The 18,612-nt window shown below is 36.2% G+C and overlaps 1 protein-coding gene across 1 annotated transcript in view; it reads right to left on the minus strand.

The window, feature by feature from the left end:
* Nucleotides 1–11,811: 11,811 nt before the first annotated feature.
* ADGB (androglobin) overlaps nt 11,812–18,612 on the minus strand; it is a 172,590-nt gene continuing 165,789 nt past the window's right edge. Inside the window, exons 35-37 of the mRNA XM_060167518.1 lie at nt 13,936–14,031; nt 13,060–13,243; nt 11,812–12,173 (exon numbers count right to left, since the gene is read on the minus strand). Of these exons, the coding sequence (XP_060023501.1) occupies nt 11,988–12,173; nt 13,060–13,243; nt 13,936–14,031 (466 nt within the window). The 3' untranslated portion in view covers nt 11,812–11,987. The remainder of the gene's footprint in view (nt 12,174–13,059; nt 13,244–13,935; nt 14,032–18,612) is intronic.

Raw genomic sequence — 18,612 nt, forward strand, 5'->3', positions numbered from 1 at the left:
GGTTGATGAAAAATAAGCAAGATATTTGATCAGACACATCACCAAAAGAGTTATGTGAATGGAAAATAAGCACATGAAAAGATGCTCAATGTTATTAGTCACTAGAGAAATATAAATTAAAACCATAAGAGATACCACTACAAACCTGTTAGACAGTGAAAATGAAAAAGATTGACCATACCAAGCGTTGGTGGACATGTGGGAGAACTGTAACTTTTGGGAATATAAAATTATCCCACTGCTTTGGAATACAGGTAAAAAGTTAAACAAAATAATCATATGCATATGACATGACCCAGTCATTCCACTCCGAGTATTCACCAAGAAAAATACAAGCATATGTGCATACAAAGATTTAAGCGCGAATGTTTACAATGGCTTCATTTGTAATTGCCAAAAACTGAAAACGGCCTAAAATGTCCATCAATAGGTGAATGGATAAACAAATCGTTTTATAAGCATATAATAGGATACTACCGAACAATAAAAGGAAATGAACTAATAGGTACATAAAACAACGTGGATAAATTTCAAAATAATTATGCTAAGTGAAAGAAGCCAGACAAAAAGAGTACATATAGTATGATTCTACTTATATAAAAAAACTAGAAAATGCAAACTAATCTATCGTAACAGAAAGAACAGTGGTTGCAGGGATGAGCAAAAGGGAAGCATAACAAAAAGGAAGAAACGTTTTGTGAATGATGGATATGTTTATTATTACATCAAAACCTATTACAACTTGTGCTCTTTAAGTATGTGCAGTTTATGTCAGTTATACCTCAGTAAGCTGTTAAACATGAGGAAGGAAGGAAAATAGTTTGATGTATTTTAAAAAATTTCTGTTGACGTAAAATGTTAAAGAACTTTCAACATGACTCTTAAAAAACATGTATAGTATGGTTTAATATGTATAAAACTGGACATCTCTGTGTGTATATATGCACACAAATATATCTAGGAAGATGATCAGCAGAATGTCAGTAGTTTATCTGAGTGGCAGGATTTCAGATGATTTTTTTCTCCCTTCTTTTATACTTGTTATGCTTTAAGTCTTTTCTAAAGTGGACATGTATAGTTACAATAGACAAAGCAGTGAAGTTGTTTGAAAAGAAAAATAAAGACCACCATAAGAAGCTTAAAAAAGAATAGTGAGTAAAATCTGTCTAACTCTATATAAGTTATTAAAGGTAATGAGATGAAAGTGAAGCAAATAACATTCAGATAGAAAATAAGAACATACCAGAGAAGTGTGTATTAATCAGAAGAAAAATGTTGTATAGTAAAATTTTTTTTTAATTTTAGACCTTTGAAAAATCAGAAATAGAAAAATAGAAAAGCTCAGAAAAGCAATAGGTTAAAAAGTTAAAAGGTTTAAAAAAAGTTAAAAGGTTAAAAAGTATAAGAGGGCTTCCTTGGTGGCGCAGTGGTTGAGAGTCTGCCTGCCGATGCAGCGGACGCGGGTTCATGCCCCTGTCTGGGAGGATCCCACATGCCACGGAGCGGCTGGGCCCGTGAGCCATGGCCGCTGAGCCTGCGCGTCCGGAGCCTGTGCTCCGCAACGGGAGAGGCCACAGCAGTGAGAGGCCCGCGTACCGCAAAAAAAAAAAAAAAAAAGTGTAAGGCATGATGATTATGTACCATCCATTAAGTGGAAGTGGATCATCATAAAGGTCTTCATCCTTATCGTCTTCACGTTGAGTAGGCTGAGGAGGAAGAGGAGGGGTTGGTCTCGCTGTCTCAAAGGCGGCACCGCTGGAGGAGGTGGAAGGGGAGGAGGCGGGGCAAGCACATTAGGTCTAACTTTACAGAAATACATTCTAATTTCTGTCTGACTTTTTTGCTTTTTCATTTCTCTAAAAGTTTCTGTATGGTTCCAAGCCTTCTACCGTTTGCTTTAGTTTCAGTGCCCGTATCATAGAAAGGTCTGTGTTGTAAAATAAGTCAGAAGCAGTTTTGAATAACTGGAGCCCTTCTGCCAGATTGTCTAATGTCAATCTGTTTTCTGGCACTGCTTCCTCTGTGTCTTCTTCCTCCTCATCTGGCACTGGTTTGGAAGCACTCATCTCCACCGAGTTGTCTTCTGTGAATTCCTCTGGTGTGGTATCTGTTAGCTTTTGAATTTCTCCAAGATCCTTATCTTGAACCGCTTCACCCCACCCCACCGCATTTTTTTGGGCCATATTCACAATCTCTCTCATGATTTCCTTGATTGGCTCTGTCGTAAATCCTGTGAAGTCACGCACAACATCTGGACACAGTTTTCTCCAGTAAGAATTTATTGTATTGGGCCTTCTGGCTTTCACAGCTTTCTTCTGTAACAACGATGGCATATTCAATGGTGTAATTTTTACAGACTTTCATGATGTTCTCTCTATTGGAGTTCTCTTCCATAGCATTAATAATCCTTTCCATAGAGTCCTGTGTGTAATAAGCCTTTAAATTCCTTATCGTTACCGAGTCCAAGCTTGTACTGCTCACATCACAACAGGCAAGTAAGTTGAGAGATGAGGTGCTGGGGCAAGGACTAGAGACTTTATTCAGAAAGCCAGGAAACCGAGAAGGTGGTGGAATAATGTCCTAAAGAACCATCTTAACTTGGAGTAGATTCAGGCTTCTTTTATGCTAAGGGAAAAGGGGAAATGGGAGGGCTCACGATTAAAGGGTAAAGGCAGATTGCAGACTTTTTGGAGACGCCTGGCCTTCAAGGGAAGCATGACATTTCTTTGTGCTTCTGCTTGCTCATGTAGGCTGGATCACAAGGCTCCTGCAAAAACTTCAAGTTGTTAGCAGTTATTTTTACTTTATCATTCTTATATCTGCTTATTTGCAAGGTTTCTAGGCTGAAACCTTATCGACAACAAGTAATAGCCGTAACTAACGCTGGACCTCGGGATGGGAACTTTCTTCGGGAAACTTACTGAACTATTTGGGCACAAGCAGTGTTTCTCTAATGTTTAACTCTTGACATGCAGGACTAAAGCAATAGAATATATAGGCTAAAGAATGAGGGAGGCAGTTTCAACAGGGTGTTAGTTCTGTTCTTCCTCTGTTACATTATGACCCCTTGATCTAGAGGCTGCATTAGAGCTGTTGTGCTTGGGGGCAAGTAGACCACTTGAACACCTTCGATGTTGAACTCATGGGGTTCTGGTTGGCCAGGGTCATTGTCCAATATCAAAAGAACTTTAAAATGCAGTCACTTACTGGCAAGGTACTTCCTGACTGACCAATCCAGAAGAAGGGGTTCCAGTGTCCAGGCCTTCTTGTGATACAACCAAGACTAGCAGCTGGTGTTTATCTTTTCGCTTCAAGGCTTGGGGGTTAGCAGCTTTATATAGGGCAGTCCTGATAAACCCAACTGCATTTGCACAGAACTGGTGCTCACTTCTCTATCTTGCTAATAAATGTCCTTTGTGGTATTTTTTTTCCCCTAGAATAGGTACTTTTGTCTGCATTAAAAACTGTTCAGGCAGATATCCTTTCTGTTCATTTATTTAATGGCTTTTGGGAACTTGTCTGCTGCCTCTAGGTCAGGAGAAGCTGCTCTCCTGTTATCTTGACATTTGTTAAGCCAAACCTCTTTCTAAAATTATCAAACCATCCTTTGCTGGCATTAAATTTCCAGCTTTAGATCCTTCATCTTCCTTTTGCTTTAAGTCGTCATATAATGATTTTGCTTTTTCTTGAATCATATTAGAGTGTATAGGTATGCCTTTCTTAGAGCAATCCTGCACCCACAGAAAAGCTACCTTGTCAATACAAAATAAAAAGGTATTTTTCAAAAACTGCAAAGTTTTCCCACCTTCTGGCATAGCTGCAGTAATGGCTTCACAAATTTCATTTTTTTTTTTACAATTGTCCTTATTCTGGATTCATTTATCTTGAAATGTTGGGCAATTGCAGCTGCAGACCCCAATCTATGGTACATATCAAGCAATTCAACTTTTTCTTGTAACATCAGGACTTTTCTCTGTTTCTTGGGAGCACTTTCAGCATCAATAGTGACACTTTGTATGGGTCCCCTGATGTTATTCAGGGTTTACAGTATTGCGCTGAATGCAGTGAAAAATACTCAAATTCCATGAGAGATCATTTTTTACTGCCATATGCATTTTACTGGAGAGACTACTGCTCACATGGAGATGATTAGCATCACATGGCATTTTAAGCAGATACAACACTTGAGCTCACTGCAAAAGCAACAAAATTGCTTTTTTTTGGAAGTGGCTACAAAATTATTACAGTAAATATTGGGTTGGCCAAAAAGTTTCTTCGGGTTTTTCCGGAAGATGTTACGAAAAACTGGAAGGAACTTTTTGGCCAAACTAATACTACAGATAATTTTATTCAGTTATGATTTAATACTACCTTTTTATGTTTGTTTATATTTCTCTTGACTGCCAAAGGCACCAGGTATGATCTTCAAGTGTTTATTTTGATAAATTTTAACTTTTTATAATGGATTTGTGACATCATGGTAGTAAATGATAACACAGAGTAGTGTCTACATGTATTTTATGCATTCATGACATATCTGACTTTTCCTTAATTTTTTTTATATTTCTAGACTATATAATTCATCTGTGAGGTTTTCAAATTGGTGCAAGTCTCCAAGAAATTTTTCCAATATATTTATTGAAAAATATTCATGTGTAAGTGGACCTGCACAGTTCAAACCTGTGTTGTTTGAGGGTCAGCTGTACTTGAATGTCCTGATACACACACATACACATACATTTTCATGTGGATAGCTTGTATAGTAAAAATCTAAAAGCAAAGTAATTAGCTGGTTAAATTATGGTATATTTATACTATGGAATGTTGCACAGCAGTTAAAAAATAATAAATTACTTTTGACTAGATTTTGTATTGTATGGTGTGAAAAATCAAAATAAAGTGAAGTATGTATAATAAAATATCAGTTTGTAAAACAAGCCATGGTATAATATAAATATTGATGTATAATGACATGAGATAAGTGAAAAGTGTGGTAACATCCACACTAGGTTGTTCTCATGGATTATTTGGGAGGGACTGGTAGATCAGAGGGTTGTGAAGGAAGTGCAGGCAAAGAGTAATAGAGGAAAAATGCATGTGTTTGCATATTTAAATAAGTAGATTTACACATACATATGTATAAAGAATTAAAATTTTAATAATAAAGAATTTAAATAAATGAAAAAAGTGATCTATCAAAGTGGAACAGCTTTGACTGGTTCAGAAATACTATGGGAATCTTCACCTGAGAAAGTCATGAATCGGAAGTGTGCTTGGGGGGCAGTTTCCTACCATGTGTCTCAGTTAAGGCACTCACTGTATTTTTTTCTTTTAAACTAGCATACAAGAACATGCTCTATGTTACAAAAACTTCAATGCTGGTACACATAACAAAGGATGTGTGTGATCACATTCTCTATGCCTGGGTTGCTCTGACTCATTCTTAGGATTTTAACTTTTAGCACTTTGAGTGTGTGCTTAACCTACAAAAGTTCTTGCCCAATGAAGGGGGTTTGTTGGCATTCTGCTTTGAAAAAGAAAGGCAGAAGTCTGAAGCATACTTTTTTTTTTATTACTACTCAAAAGACAGGACTACTTTTTTTTTTGGTACCTAAAGTTTTTATTTTTTCTTACAACTTTATTGGAGTATAATTGCTTTACAAAGGTGTGTTACTTTCTGCTTTATAGCAAAGTGAATCAGTTATACATATACATATGTTCCCATATCTCTTCCCTCTTACGTCTCCCTTCCTCCCACGCTCCCTATCCCACCCCTCTAGGTGGTCACAAAGCACCGAGCTGATCTCCCTGTGCTATGCGGCTGCTTCCCACTAGCTATCTATTTTAAGTTTGGTAGTGTATGTATGTCCATGCCACTCTCACTTTGTCACAGCTTACCCTTCCCCCTCCCCATATCCTCAAGTCCATTCTCTAGTAGGTCTGTGTCTTTATTCCCCTCTTACCCCTAGGTTCTTCATGACATTTTTTTTCCTTAAATTCCATATATATGTGTTAGCATACGGTATTTCTCTTTCTCTTTCTGACTAACATCACTGTGTATGATAGACTCTAGGTCCATCCACCTCATTACAAATAGCTCAATTTTGCTTCTTTTTATGGCTGAGTAATATTTCATTGTATATATGTGCCACATCTTCTTTATCCATTCATCCGATGATGGACACTTAGGTTGTTTCCATCTCCTTGCTATTGTAAATAGAGCTGCAGTGAACATTTTGGTACATGACTCTTTTTGAATTATGGTTTTCTCAGGGTATATGCCCAGTAGTGGGATTGCTGGGTTATATGGTAGTTCTATTTGTAGTTTTTTGAGGAACCTCCATACTGTTCTCCATACTGGCTGTACCAATTCACATTCCCACCAGCAGTGCAAGAGTGTTCCCTTTTCTCGACACCCTCTCCAGCATTTATTGTTTCTAGATTTTTTGATGATGGCCATTTTGACTGGTGTGAGATGATATCTCATTGTAGTTTTGATTTGCATTTCTCTAATGATTAATGACGTTGAGCATTCTTCCATGTGTATGTTGGCAGTCTGTATATCTTCTTGGAGAAATGTCTGTTTAGGTCTTCTGCCCATTTTTGGATTGGGTTGTTTGTATTTTTGTTATTGAGCTGCATGAGCTGCTTGTAAATTTTGGAGGTTAATCCTTTGTCAGTTGCTTCATTTGCAAATATTTTCTCCCATTCTGAGGGTTGTCTTTTCGCCTTGCTTATGGTTTCCTTTGTTGTGCAAAAGCTTTGAAGTTTCATTAGGTCCCATTTGTTTATTTTTGTTTTTATTTCCATTTCTCTAGGAGGTGGGTCAAAAAGGATCTTGCTGTGATTTATGTCATAGACTGTTCTGCCTAAATTTTCCTCTAGGAGTTTGACAGTTTCTGGCCTTACATTTAGGTCTTTAATCCATTTTGAGTTTATTATTGTGTATGGTGTTAGGGAGTGATCTAATCTCATACTTTTACATGTACCTGTCCAATTTTCCCAGCACCACTTATTGAAGAGGCTGTCCTTTCTCCACTGTACATTCCTGCCTCCTTTATCAAAGATAAGGTGACCATATGTGCGTGGGTTTATCTCTGAGCTTTCTATCCTGTTCCATTGATCTATCTTTCTGTTTTTGTGCCAGTACCATACTGTCTTGATTACTGTAGCTTTGTAGTATACTCTGAAGTCAGGGAACCTGATTCCTCCAGCTCCATTTTTCATTCTCAAGACTGCTTTGGCTATTCGGGGTCTTTTGTGTTTCCATACAAATTGTGAAATTTTTTGTTCTAGTTCTGTGAAAACTGCCAGTGGTAGTTTGATAGGGATTGCGTTGAATATCTAGATTGCTTTGGGTAGTAGAGTCATTTTCACAATGTTGATTCTTCCAATCCAAGAACATGGTATATCTCTCCATCTATTTGTATCATCTTTAATTTCTTTCATTAGTGTCTTATAATTTTCTGCATACAGGTCTTTTGTCTCCTTTGGTAGGTTTATACCTAGATATTTTATTCTTTTTGTTGCAGTGGTAAATGGGAGTGTTTTCTTGATTTCTCTTTCAGATTTTTCATCATTAGTGTATAGGAATGCCAGAGATTTCTGTGCATTAATTTTGTATCCTGCTACTTTACCAAATTCATTGATTAGCTCTAGTAGTTTTTTGGTAGCATCGTTAGGATTCTCTGTGTATAGTATCATGTCATTTGCAAACAGTGACAGCTTTACTTCTTCTTTCCGATTTGGATTCCTTTTATTTCCTTTTCTTCTCTGATTGCTGTGGCTAAAACTGCCAAAACTATGTTGAATAAGAGTGGTGAGAGTGGGCAACCTTGTCTTGTTTCTGATCTTAGTGGAAATGTTTTCAGTTTTTCACCATTGAGGATGATGTTGGCTGTGGTTTTGTCATATATGGCCTTTATTATGTTGAAGAAAGTTCCCTCTTTGCCTACTTTCTGGAGGGTTTTTATCATAAATGGGTGTTGAATTTTGTTGAAAGCTTTCTCTGCATCTATTGAGATGACCATATGGTTTTTCTCCTTCAATTTGTTAATATGGTGTATCACATTGATTGATTTGCGTATATTGAAGAATCCTTGCAATCCTGGAATAAACCCCACTTGATCATGATGTATGATCCTTTTAATGTGCTGTTGGATTCTGTTTGCTAGTATTTTGTTGAGGATTTTTGCATCTATGTTCATCAGTGATATTGGCCTGTAGTTTTCTTTCTTTGTGAAATCCTTGTCTGGTTTTGGTATCAGGGTGATGGTGGCCTTGTAGAATGAGTTTGGGAGTGTTCCTCCCTCTGTTACATTTTGGAAGAGTTTGAGAAGGATAGGTTTTAGCTCTTCTCCAAATGTTTGATAGAATTCGCCTGTGAAGCCATCTGTTTCTGGGCTTTTGTTTGTTGGAAGATTTTTTTTCAGTTTCAGTCCTTGTGATTGGTCTGTTCATATTTTCTATTTCTTCCTGATTCAGTCTTGGCAGGTTGTGCATTTCTAAGAATTTGTCCATTTCTTCCAGGTTGTCCATTTTATTGGCATAGAGTTGCTTGTAGTAACCTGTCATGATCTTTTGTATTTCTGCAGTGTCATTTGTTACTTCTCCTTTTTCATTGCTAATTCTATTGATTTGAGTCTTCTCCCTTTTTTTCTTGATGAGTCTGGCTAATGGTTTATCAATTTTGTTTATCTTTTCAAAGAACCTACTTTTAGCTTTATTGATCTTTGCTATTGTTTCCTTCATTTCTTTTTCATTTATTTCTGATCTGATCTTTATGATTTCTTTCCTTCTGCTAACTTTGGGTTTTTTTTGTTCTTTCTCTAATTGCTTTAGGTGCAAGGTTAGGTTGTTTGTTCGAGATGTTTCCTGTTTCTTAAGGTAGGATTGTATTGCTATAAACTTCCCTCTTAGAACTGCTTTTGCTGCTTCCCATACGTTTTGGGTCGTCGTGTCTCCATTGTCATTTGTTTCTAGGTATTTTTTGATTTCCTCTTTGATTTCTTCAGTGATCACTTCATTATTAAGTAGTGTATTGTTTAGCCTCCATGTGTTTGTATGTTTTACAGATCTTTTCCTGTAATTGATATCTGGTCTCATAGCATTGTGGTCAGAAAAGATACTTGATACAATTTCAATTTTCTTAAATTTACGAAGCCTTGATTTGTGACCCAAGATATGATCTATCCTGGAGAATGTTCCATGAGCACTTGAGAAAAATGTTTATTCTGTTGTTTTTTGATGGAATGTCCTATAAATATCAATTAAGTCCATCTTGTTTAATGTATCATTTAAAGCTTGTGTTTCCTTATTTATTTTCATTTTGGATGATCTGTCTATTGGTGAAAGCGGGGTGTTAAAGTCCCCTACTATGAATGTGTTACTGTCGATTTCCCCTTTTATGGCTGTATTTGCCTTTTTTATTGAGGTGCTCCTGTGTTGGGTGCATAAATATTTACAATTGTTGTATCTTCTTCTTGGATTGATCCCTTGATCATTATGTAGTGTCTTCTTTGTCTCTTCTGATAGTCTTTATTTTAAAGTCTATTTTGTCTGATATGAGAATTGCTACTCCAGCTTTTTTTTGGTTTCCATTTGCATGGAGTATCTTTTTCCATCCCCTTACTTTCAGTCTGTATGTGTCCCTAGGTCTGAAGTGGGTCTCTTATAGATAGCATATATATGGGTCTGTTTTTGAATCCATTCAGCCAGTCTGTGTGTTTTGGTGGGAGCATTTAATCCATTTACATTTAAGGTAATTATCGATATGTATGTTCCTATTCCCATTTTCTTAATTGTTTTGGGTGTGTTACTATAGGTCTTTTCCTTCCCTTGTGTTTCTTGCCTAGAGAAGATCCTTTAGCATTTGTCGTAAAGCTGGTTTGGTGGTGCTGAATTCTCTCAGCTTTTGCTTGTCTGTAAAGGTTTTAATTTCTCCATCAAATCTGAATGAGATCCTTGCTGGGTAGAGTAATCTTGGTTGTAGGTTTTTCTCCTTCATCACTTTAAATAGGTCCCGACAGTCCCTTCTGGCTTGCAGAGTTTCTGCTGAAATAGCAGCTGTTAACCTTATGGGGATTCCCTTATGTGTTATTTGTTGTTTTTCCCTTGCTGCTTTTAATATGTTTTCTTTGAATTTAATTTTTGACAGTTTGATTAATATGTGTCTTGGCGTGTTTCTCCTTGGATTTATCCTGTATGGGACTTTCTGTGCTTCCTGGACTTGGTTAACTACTTCCTTTCCCATATTAGGAAAGTTTTCAACTATAATCTCTTCAAATATTTTCTCAGTCACTTTCTTTTTCTCTTCTTCTTCTGGAACCCCAATAGTTCAAATGTTGGTGTGGTTAATGTTGTGCCAGAGGTCTCTGAGACTGTCCTTAGTTCTTTTCATTCTTTTTTCTTTATTCTGCTCTGCAGTAGTCATTTCCACTGTTTTATCTTCTAGGGCACTTATCCGTTCTTCTGCCTCAGTTATTCTGCTATTGATCCCATCTAGAGTATTTTTAATTTCATTTATTGTGTTGTTCATCACTGCTTGTTTCATCTTTAGTTCTTCTAGGTTCTTGTTAAATGTTTCTTGCATTTTCTCTACTCTATTTCCAAGATTTTGGATCATCTTTACTATCATTATTCTGAATTCTGTTTCAGGTAGACTGCCTATTTCCTCTTTATTTGTTAGGTCTGGTGGGTTTTTATCTTCCTCCTTCATCTGCTGTGTAGTTTTGTGTCTTCTCATTTTGCTTATCTTCCTTTTTTTGGGGTCTCCATTTTTCAGGCTGCAGGTTCATAGTTCCCATTGTTTTTGGTGTCTGTCCCCAGTGGCTAAGGTTGGTTCAGTGGGTTGTGTAGGCTTCCTGGTGGAGGGGACTAGTGCCTGTGTTCTGGTGGATGAGGCTGGATCTTGTCTTTCTGGTGGGCAGGTCCACGTCTGGTGGTGTGTTTTGGGGTGTCTGTGGACTTATTATGATTTTAGGCAGCCTCTCTGCTAATGGGTGGGGTTGTGTTCCTGTCTTGCTAGTTGTTTGGCATAGGGTGTCCAGCACTGTAGCTTGCTGGTCGTTGAGTGAAGCTGGGTGTTGGTGTTGAGATGGAGATCTCTGGGAGATTTTCGCCATTTGATATTACGTGGAGCTGGGAGGTCTCTTGTGGACCAGTGTCCTGATGTTGCCTCTCCCACCTCAGAGGCACAGCACTGACTCCTGGCTGGAGCACCAAGAGCCTTTCATCCACACAGTGCCACCTGAGCAGGCAGCAAATCCACTGCCATTCTTTCCTTCTTAGTTTTCCTGAAATAAATTTGTTCTTTTGTTTATCTCATATAGTGAGAACTCCAGAAATGAGCAGCACAGGGTCAGTATGGCAGCTCCATAATGTCATCAGAGACCAGCCTCTTTCTGTTTTTGCTGCTAGAGTTGGAAGGTCTCCTGCAGAGGTGGGGGTGGCTGTCTGAAGCATACTTTTTATTAAAATTTGTTTTTAAGTTTTATTTATTTTTGGAAGTTTTTTTTTTTGAGTGTGTTTTTCATCCTTGAATCTAAACTCATACAGAGCATCATCTCTACCCTATTTAATGATTTTGAAACATATTTTTTTAATATATTAAAGTCTTTAAAGTTAGAGATGAAAGAGCAATAGCTATTTTTCTCACTGTTGAATTTTTCAAAGGCAATCCTATTGGTTCACTTATGATCCTGTTCTGGCACTAACTAAAAATGAAGCAATTCAGCGTGAGACACTTACATTTTATTACATTCCAAATATTTTGAGACTATTTTTATTGAAATTTTATACTCAAATCATAGCTCTCTGGGAACAACCAATAAGTTAACGTCAAAACACAGAAAGTACTTCTAAGGTGGGAAAACGTCTATTTTCATTTGGCCTAATTAATACCTTATTCTCGTCAAAAGGCAAAGTTATAGATAATTAAAAGTAGGTTTTCCCTCTTTGGAGGAAAGGGAGTATTGGGCATGTCCTGGTCACTTTTTCTTTCCTTTCTGTTTTTTTTGTGTGTCTGGAGCCGGGACCTTCTTTTCTGGCTCTAGCCGGATCGCGGCTTCCTCCGCAGCCTGAGACTCCAATCTTTGGCGCTCAGCTTCCAGTAACTTTTTTCTGTACTGTTCCCGGATATTGAAGATCTTCTGCCGGGCTTCATCTAAGGAGTCCTAATCCAAACAAATAAACAAAAAACCCAAGCAAATATGATCGACTGATAGAGCCTTATTATGGTTCCATAAAAAACTGCACTCCCTTTCCTCAGGCCAACAGAATCATGTAGGAAATTATTGAAGAAAGATGAAAATTAGGTTATGGTCGCAAATGTTTCTTAGTGCATAAAACATGAGATATCAAAGGGCACATGAGATTTTACAGAATGGTAAATAAAAGTGTCAGTAGGAGAAAAATAAAGAGAAAGGTGAAGAAAGAAATGAGCAGGGATTTTGACAAAGCAACTATCTGCTTTAAATGAATTCAGGCCTAATCTGTATAAAATATGCAGCCGGTGTGTCTCTCACAGTAACTGTGCTCAGTAAATTACTAGTTCCCCATACGTATTCTAACCCTGACAAAATATATCTGATTTGTACTTGGAAGAACTTTAGGTGGTATCTTTTTTCTTCCTCTCACTTACTTCAGCTTCACTTCTTAACGTGGCTGGTGCCAGCGATTTCGGAGCCTTTGGGGCATTCTGTGTAGCAAACTGGGTTGACTCTTAAGAGTTTTTCTACTGCCAGCTTAGGATTTGGCTACTTCAAACCTGTTAATGCAATCTTCCTTCAGCTACTTTCCGACTTCACAAATATTTTGCTATTGTCTCTGCTTCCATTCTTCCCATTTTGTGGATAAATTTTCAATAGTGTATTTTAGAGGGATTTTAGGGAGTGAGTAAAATAGATGTGTATAATTAATTTGCCAATTTTCTGAGAAGTTGGGAACTAAATGTTTTCAAGACTTCTTTCTACCTGGTTACAATATGATTCTATGACACCTTTTTAATATTACAGAAGAATTTGTCAATTGTGATCCAAGTATATGCCCTTTTAGACTCACCCGCATCTCCCCGTACATCTCCAGAACTCGCTCCTTTACTTTAAGCCTTTCTTCTTGCTCAATATCACGAATGCTAAGGAGTCTGGTCCTGTATTGTCGAAACTGATGGACCTCCTCTGCCTTTTGCATTGCTTGCTGCTGATTCAGCTCATCCGTTTGCAGCAGAGGATCAGTATTTGTTTTTCTTGATATAAAAACATCAAAAGAGATACATAAGCCATTTGGGAACTCTAGCATGAACTTTAGCACTCAAATAATTTAAAATCATATCAGTAGGGTGGTGGTCTGAATCAAATCAAATATCAGGAACAGAAAGAATAAATCATTATTTTTACATGGGCTAGGCTCCATTTATTAAGTCACTAATATTTTAGGAAATTATTTTAGGAAAATACCAGCAAAATTAGATGTACTATTTGAAGAGGTGTTTGTGGAATTGGTGTGCGAAGCTATGAGAATATTTTGTAGGTGTTTTCTTTTTAATTTATGAAGCTAAGTAGATTTGAAAATGTTTTCAAATTGATAAATGTGCTTGAGTAACTATCTCTATTAATCCTATTGTTTAGTTCTTAAGAAAATTCAATCTAATTAAATAATAGCAGCAGGTATGATGGGATTTTTCTGCAGCTCAACTCACCTTAACTAGGCTACAAATTAAATCTTTACAGAAAACATTTAAATGCTTTTATAACTGACTTAATAAAACATTTGCTAAATTTAATATATAAATTCTGTACTTCTAAAAATTCAAATACACTTAAAATATATTAAGCATTTAATTTCAAATTTTCTGTTGTTTAGCAACTGCCTATTGACAATCTATCCAAAATTCTGTGAACACAGATGTCTGCATTAACCATGTTTATTAAAACTTACCGTACATATTGACTTAAGTCTACACATTCTAGTTTTTTTCGAATAAGTTGGGGAGGCATTTCCAAAATTGTTGGGGATCGTGAACGAGGCCCTGTTGTAAAAAAAAAAAAAAAGTCCTACGCTTTCAAGAAAGAATCAATAATGACTAACTAAACGATTGTATATCTTGTTTAAATTGACACTATTTTGGACTTGCCTTGTTTAATACGATTTTAATGTGGTTTAATGACTTTATTGAAACATAATTATATTTTATGTTTATCCTCTAGCTGGTGTAACTATACTTACAGTTAAATGAAGGAGATGACAAAATGAATATAGAAAAAGATAAATATGCTCTATAAGAAGAGTAACAAAATTACTCTAATTACAGTTAAATGAAAGCAGAGACCTAAAAAGGTCATATTTTGTTACAAAATTCCATTATAAACAAGTTAAATAAACTAATATTTAAAGAGCTTGGTATATCCGTGAAAGCTATGCGAAGCACTATGGGGGTGGGATATAAAAATGTTTTAAGACACAGTATCCTATCCTCAAGAAAGTTTTAGTCCAGTAGAGTAGGCAATATATAACAGGTGAACGCTGAAAATCAAATATCAGGAGATTTTTACCCCACGGACTCAAGAACCCACAAGAATAGTTTTAAGAAAGAAATTTTAGAGACTAAGATATTAACCATTCAGCCTTTCCAGCCCATTTAGTCTCTCTTTTTAAAAAATTATTGAAGTGTAATTTACATACCATAAAAATTACCAATTTTAAAAGTATAATTCAATATGTTTTAGTTAATTTACAGAGTTATGCAACCAGCACCAAAACCCTGTTTCAAAACATTTCAGTTATCCAAATAAATTCTTTTGTGCCCTCTTAAAGTCACTCTGCATTCCCACCACAAGCCCCAGGCTTTCTGTCTCTGTAGATTTGCCTTTCCTGGATATTTCATGCAAGTAGGAATCAAAAAATTAACTTTTTAAGAAACTGTCAAATCATAGTGTTTTGATTATTGTTAGCTTCATAATAAATTCTGAAATCATGAAGGTAAAATCCTTCCTCTTGGTTCTTTATGAAAATTATTTTGGTCATTCTGGGTATTTGCATTTTCATATAAGTTTTGGGATCAGCTTGTCAAATTCTGTAAAATGTCTACTAGGATTTTGATAGAAATTTATAGATCACTATAAATTTGATCTATCTAAATTCAGTATCTAAATTCAGATACACTGAATTTATAGATCAATTTAGCGAGAATTAATATCTTACTATATTGAGTCTTCTAGCCTCAAAGCATGGACTGCCTCTCTCTTTATTTAGATCTTTCAAAATTTCCTTCAGAAATGTTTTGTAATTTCCAGTATACAGGCCTTGCACTTTTGTTAAATTTAGTTCCATATATTTATTATTGATGCTATTGTGAATGAAATTGTCTTCTTAATTTCATTTTTTGATTGCTCATTGAAATGCAGAAATAAAAATATATTAATCTTCTATCATGTGACCTCACCAAACTCACTTGTTAGTTCTAGATGATATTCTTGGTTCTTTTCCCATGATTTCTTAGGATTTTCAATATACAGGATCAATTTGTCTGACAACACAGTTTTATTTCTTCCTTTCTGATATGGATGTATGGATAAAGTGGACATCCTATGTTCCTGAAGGTTGAAATCACTATATCTGCTTTGTTACACAGATCTCTTTATTTAATTTTTGGCTTACTTTTTGCTTTTCCTGACCAGTGTCACAGTCTCAAGCAGCTGTGATGTTGGCTATTCCATTTGTTTGCCACCAAGTTCACTATTCCTTGCAACAATATCCATGGGCATAGAACTTTTCCATGGAGCCTCAAATCAGGTAAATCCTTTTTAGCATTGGCAGCAAGACTGCTGGTTCTCCTGGCTACCACGCTACAGACCTTGGGGCTGATGAGGGAACCCCACGTTAATATGCAATAGTTGGTAGGCTAACTGTGGTAGACAGACTAATGGACCTCCGAGGATATCCATGTTCTAACCTCTGAAGCCTATGAATATGCTACCATACAAGGACTTTGCAGATGCAATTAAGGATCTCAAGATGGGACGATAATGCTGTATTAGTCAGCTGGACTAAACCCTTGTAAGGGAAAGAGAGGAATGTAGAAAAGATAGAATCCAAGAAGGAGATGAAGTGATGGTCATAGAGGAAAGAGAGAGAGGGGGAAGGAAAGAGAGACAGAGGGATTTGAAGACGCTCTGCTGCTGGCCTTGAATATAAGGAAGGAGCCGTAAGCCAGAGTCAATGGCCCTAGAAGCTGAAAATGGAAACCGATCCTCTCCAAGGGCCTCCAGGAGGAATGCTGCCCTGCCAACAGCTTAACTTTAGAATTTTTGCCCTCTAGAACTGCAAGAAGTTTGTGTTAAGTCACTAAATTTGTGGTTATTTCTTACCGAAGTAACAAGAAATTTATCCAACTAAGTTAATTTATTTTTTTGTTTAATAAATATTTTTCATTTAGTTGCACACCCTCAGAATTTTGAAATGTTTCTTAATCTTTTCCCATTTATCTTTGCTTTTGGGGAGAGGATATGTCAAGTCTTCACTCTGCCATGCAAAAAATCCTGCCCTCCCACTGGCTGTTTAATCTTGCTTTTCACGTGTGGCTGGAATAGTCTCCAGGAATATTGTAAAGTGTTTAATTTATAACAACTTGTTAAAAGGGATTATTCATAGAAATATAATCTAATGTAAAACTTTAAAAATGTAGAAAACAGTAACATCAAATTTTTCAAAACTATTTTTTCAAAAATATCATGCTTTTATAGGCATGATACCCTTGAGAAATAAAGAATATAGTAGGACAAACCCTAACTCTGCGCCATTATTGAAACATAAATTCAGTCATGTTTTTCACTTTATAACATTAAATAAAACATTCCTGAAATATTGCATCTTATATACAATATGACTCTTCTAGAAACCAGTGGTTAATAACTTTTCTTTTTTCATCATGGTTGCTCTGTGATCTTAGATTTCTAAAGTTCATTTGTTTTTCTTATGAACCTATCTACTTTTGTTGCATATATTTTTGGCATTTCAAACTTGAATTGTTTCTGAAAGACACCAACTCCGCTGACTCTGACTGGAAAGAAAATGTTTTTGATTAATTGGATATTTGTGTTCTCTTGCATCCTGCCAAATAATATGTATTTAAACAGGGAGGGTATGAAAGGGGAAGAGAAGGTTAATCTTCATTTTCACTTATAAAATTGTTGTATCAGAATAGGGTGTAAGTGTAGTATGATCTTGGACCTCTAGAACAGTGCAACTCCAAGTGTGTGCCCATGCATGCATGTGTGTGTGTGCACACATCGTCCGTCTGCCAACTGGTACTCTGTGGGATAAGCTCTGAAAGTGAGAGTATGCATTTAGAGATATTTTTACAGCAATTGGTCATCACTGGGTCATTTTATTATATTTTATAAAAGTTTCAGTTTGCAACAGAATCGGCAGAAAACTTCTTTCATCATAGATTGTAAGAAAATAGCTGTTTAAAAGAAATGGTGAAGAATAGTTTGACTGATTGATTGTGAAGCCTGGGGAAAAGATTGGGACTAAAGACAAAGATCACCTCCAACCGTTGGAAGAGGCACTTTCCAGAGGCCTCCAGAAATAAAAGGGAAGTTGAAAAAGCAAAGTTTGAACTCTTGACCTTGATGATGGCTTGGTGTTGAGAAAGAATGCATAAGAGTGAAATCCATAATGATATTATTTACATGTCCTCTGGCATTATGAAGGAGGTTGTTCTAAGTTACCTACTATATATGAAAATAGAAAGTAGCAAGAATAAGGTAGCATTTTGGGAGTCACAAATAAATGAGTACATAAATATGCATATATGTATATATGTATATAAATGTAGAGGCCAGAGCATGTAAATCTCTCACAAGGACTGTAATCTCCTATGGGCGATGCTTCCTCAGGAGTGAGGGCCAATCTGTGGTGCACCAACAGCAGAGGTGAGAGCAACACACAAAGTTCCAGAGAACAGCTAGATAGCCGGACCCATGATTTTCAAGCAGGATTCCTTCTAGAGCAACAGTACGTGGGGTACATGGCAGTGTTTCAGTGCCATAGGATGTACTAGAACCATACAATAGCACACCTCTTCTTGGTGGGAGGGGGAGTAAATTTCTTGTTGATGGTGTGTAATTCAACTTATCATATATTGAAATAAAATTGTAATAAAACATACTTAAGAATGCTTTGAAGCATTTTTTGCTTGAGGACAGCAAAAAATTAAAATAAAATTGTAATATATTAAAATAAAATTGTAATAAAACATACTTAAGTTATATTAAAATAAAAATAAAATATATTAAATAAAACTAATAAAATATTAAAATATAAAATTAAAATATATTAAAATAAAATTGTAATAAAACATACTTAAGAATGCTTTGAAGCATTTTTTGCTTGAGGACAGGCTGCTTTGGCCTCTAGGTCTTCCACCCCTGCTCACTCTTATCTTTCTTCTCTGTTTCCTGACCCCTCCTTATTACCCCAAAATACACCCCAATAATGGGTTAATATCTAAAATATATAAACTGCTCATACGACCCAATATAAAAAAAACAACCAAACAACCTGATTAAAATGTATGAAGACCTGAATAGACATTTTTCCAAAGAAGACATA

The sequence above is a fragment of the Lagenorhynchus albirostris genome, chromosome 12 (genome assembly GCF_949774975.1).
Source record: "Lagenorhynchus albirostris chromosome 12, mLagAlb1.1, whole genome shotgun sequence".
Taxonomy (NCBI): Eukaryota; Metazoa; Chordata; class Mammalia; order Artiodactyla; family Delphinidae; genus Lagenorhynchus; species Lagenorhynchus albirostris.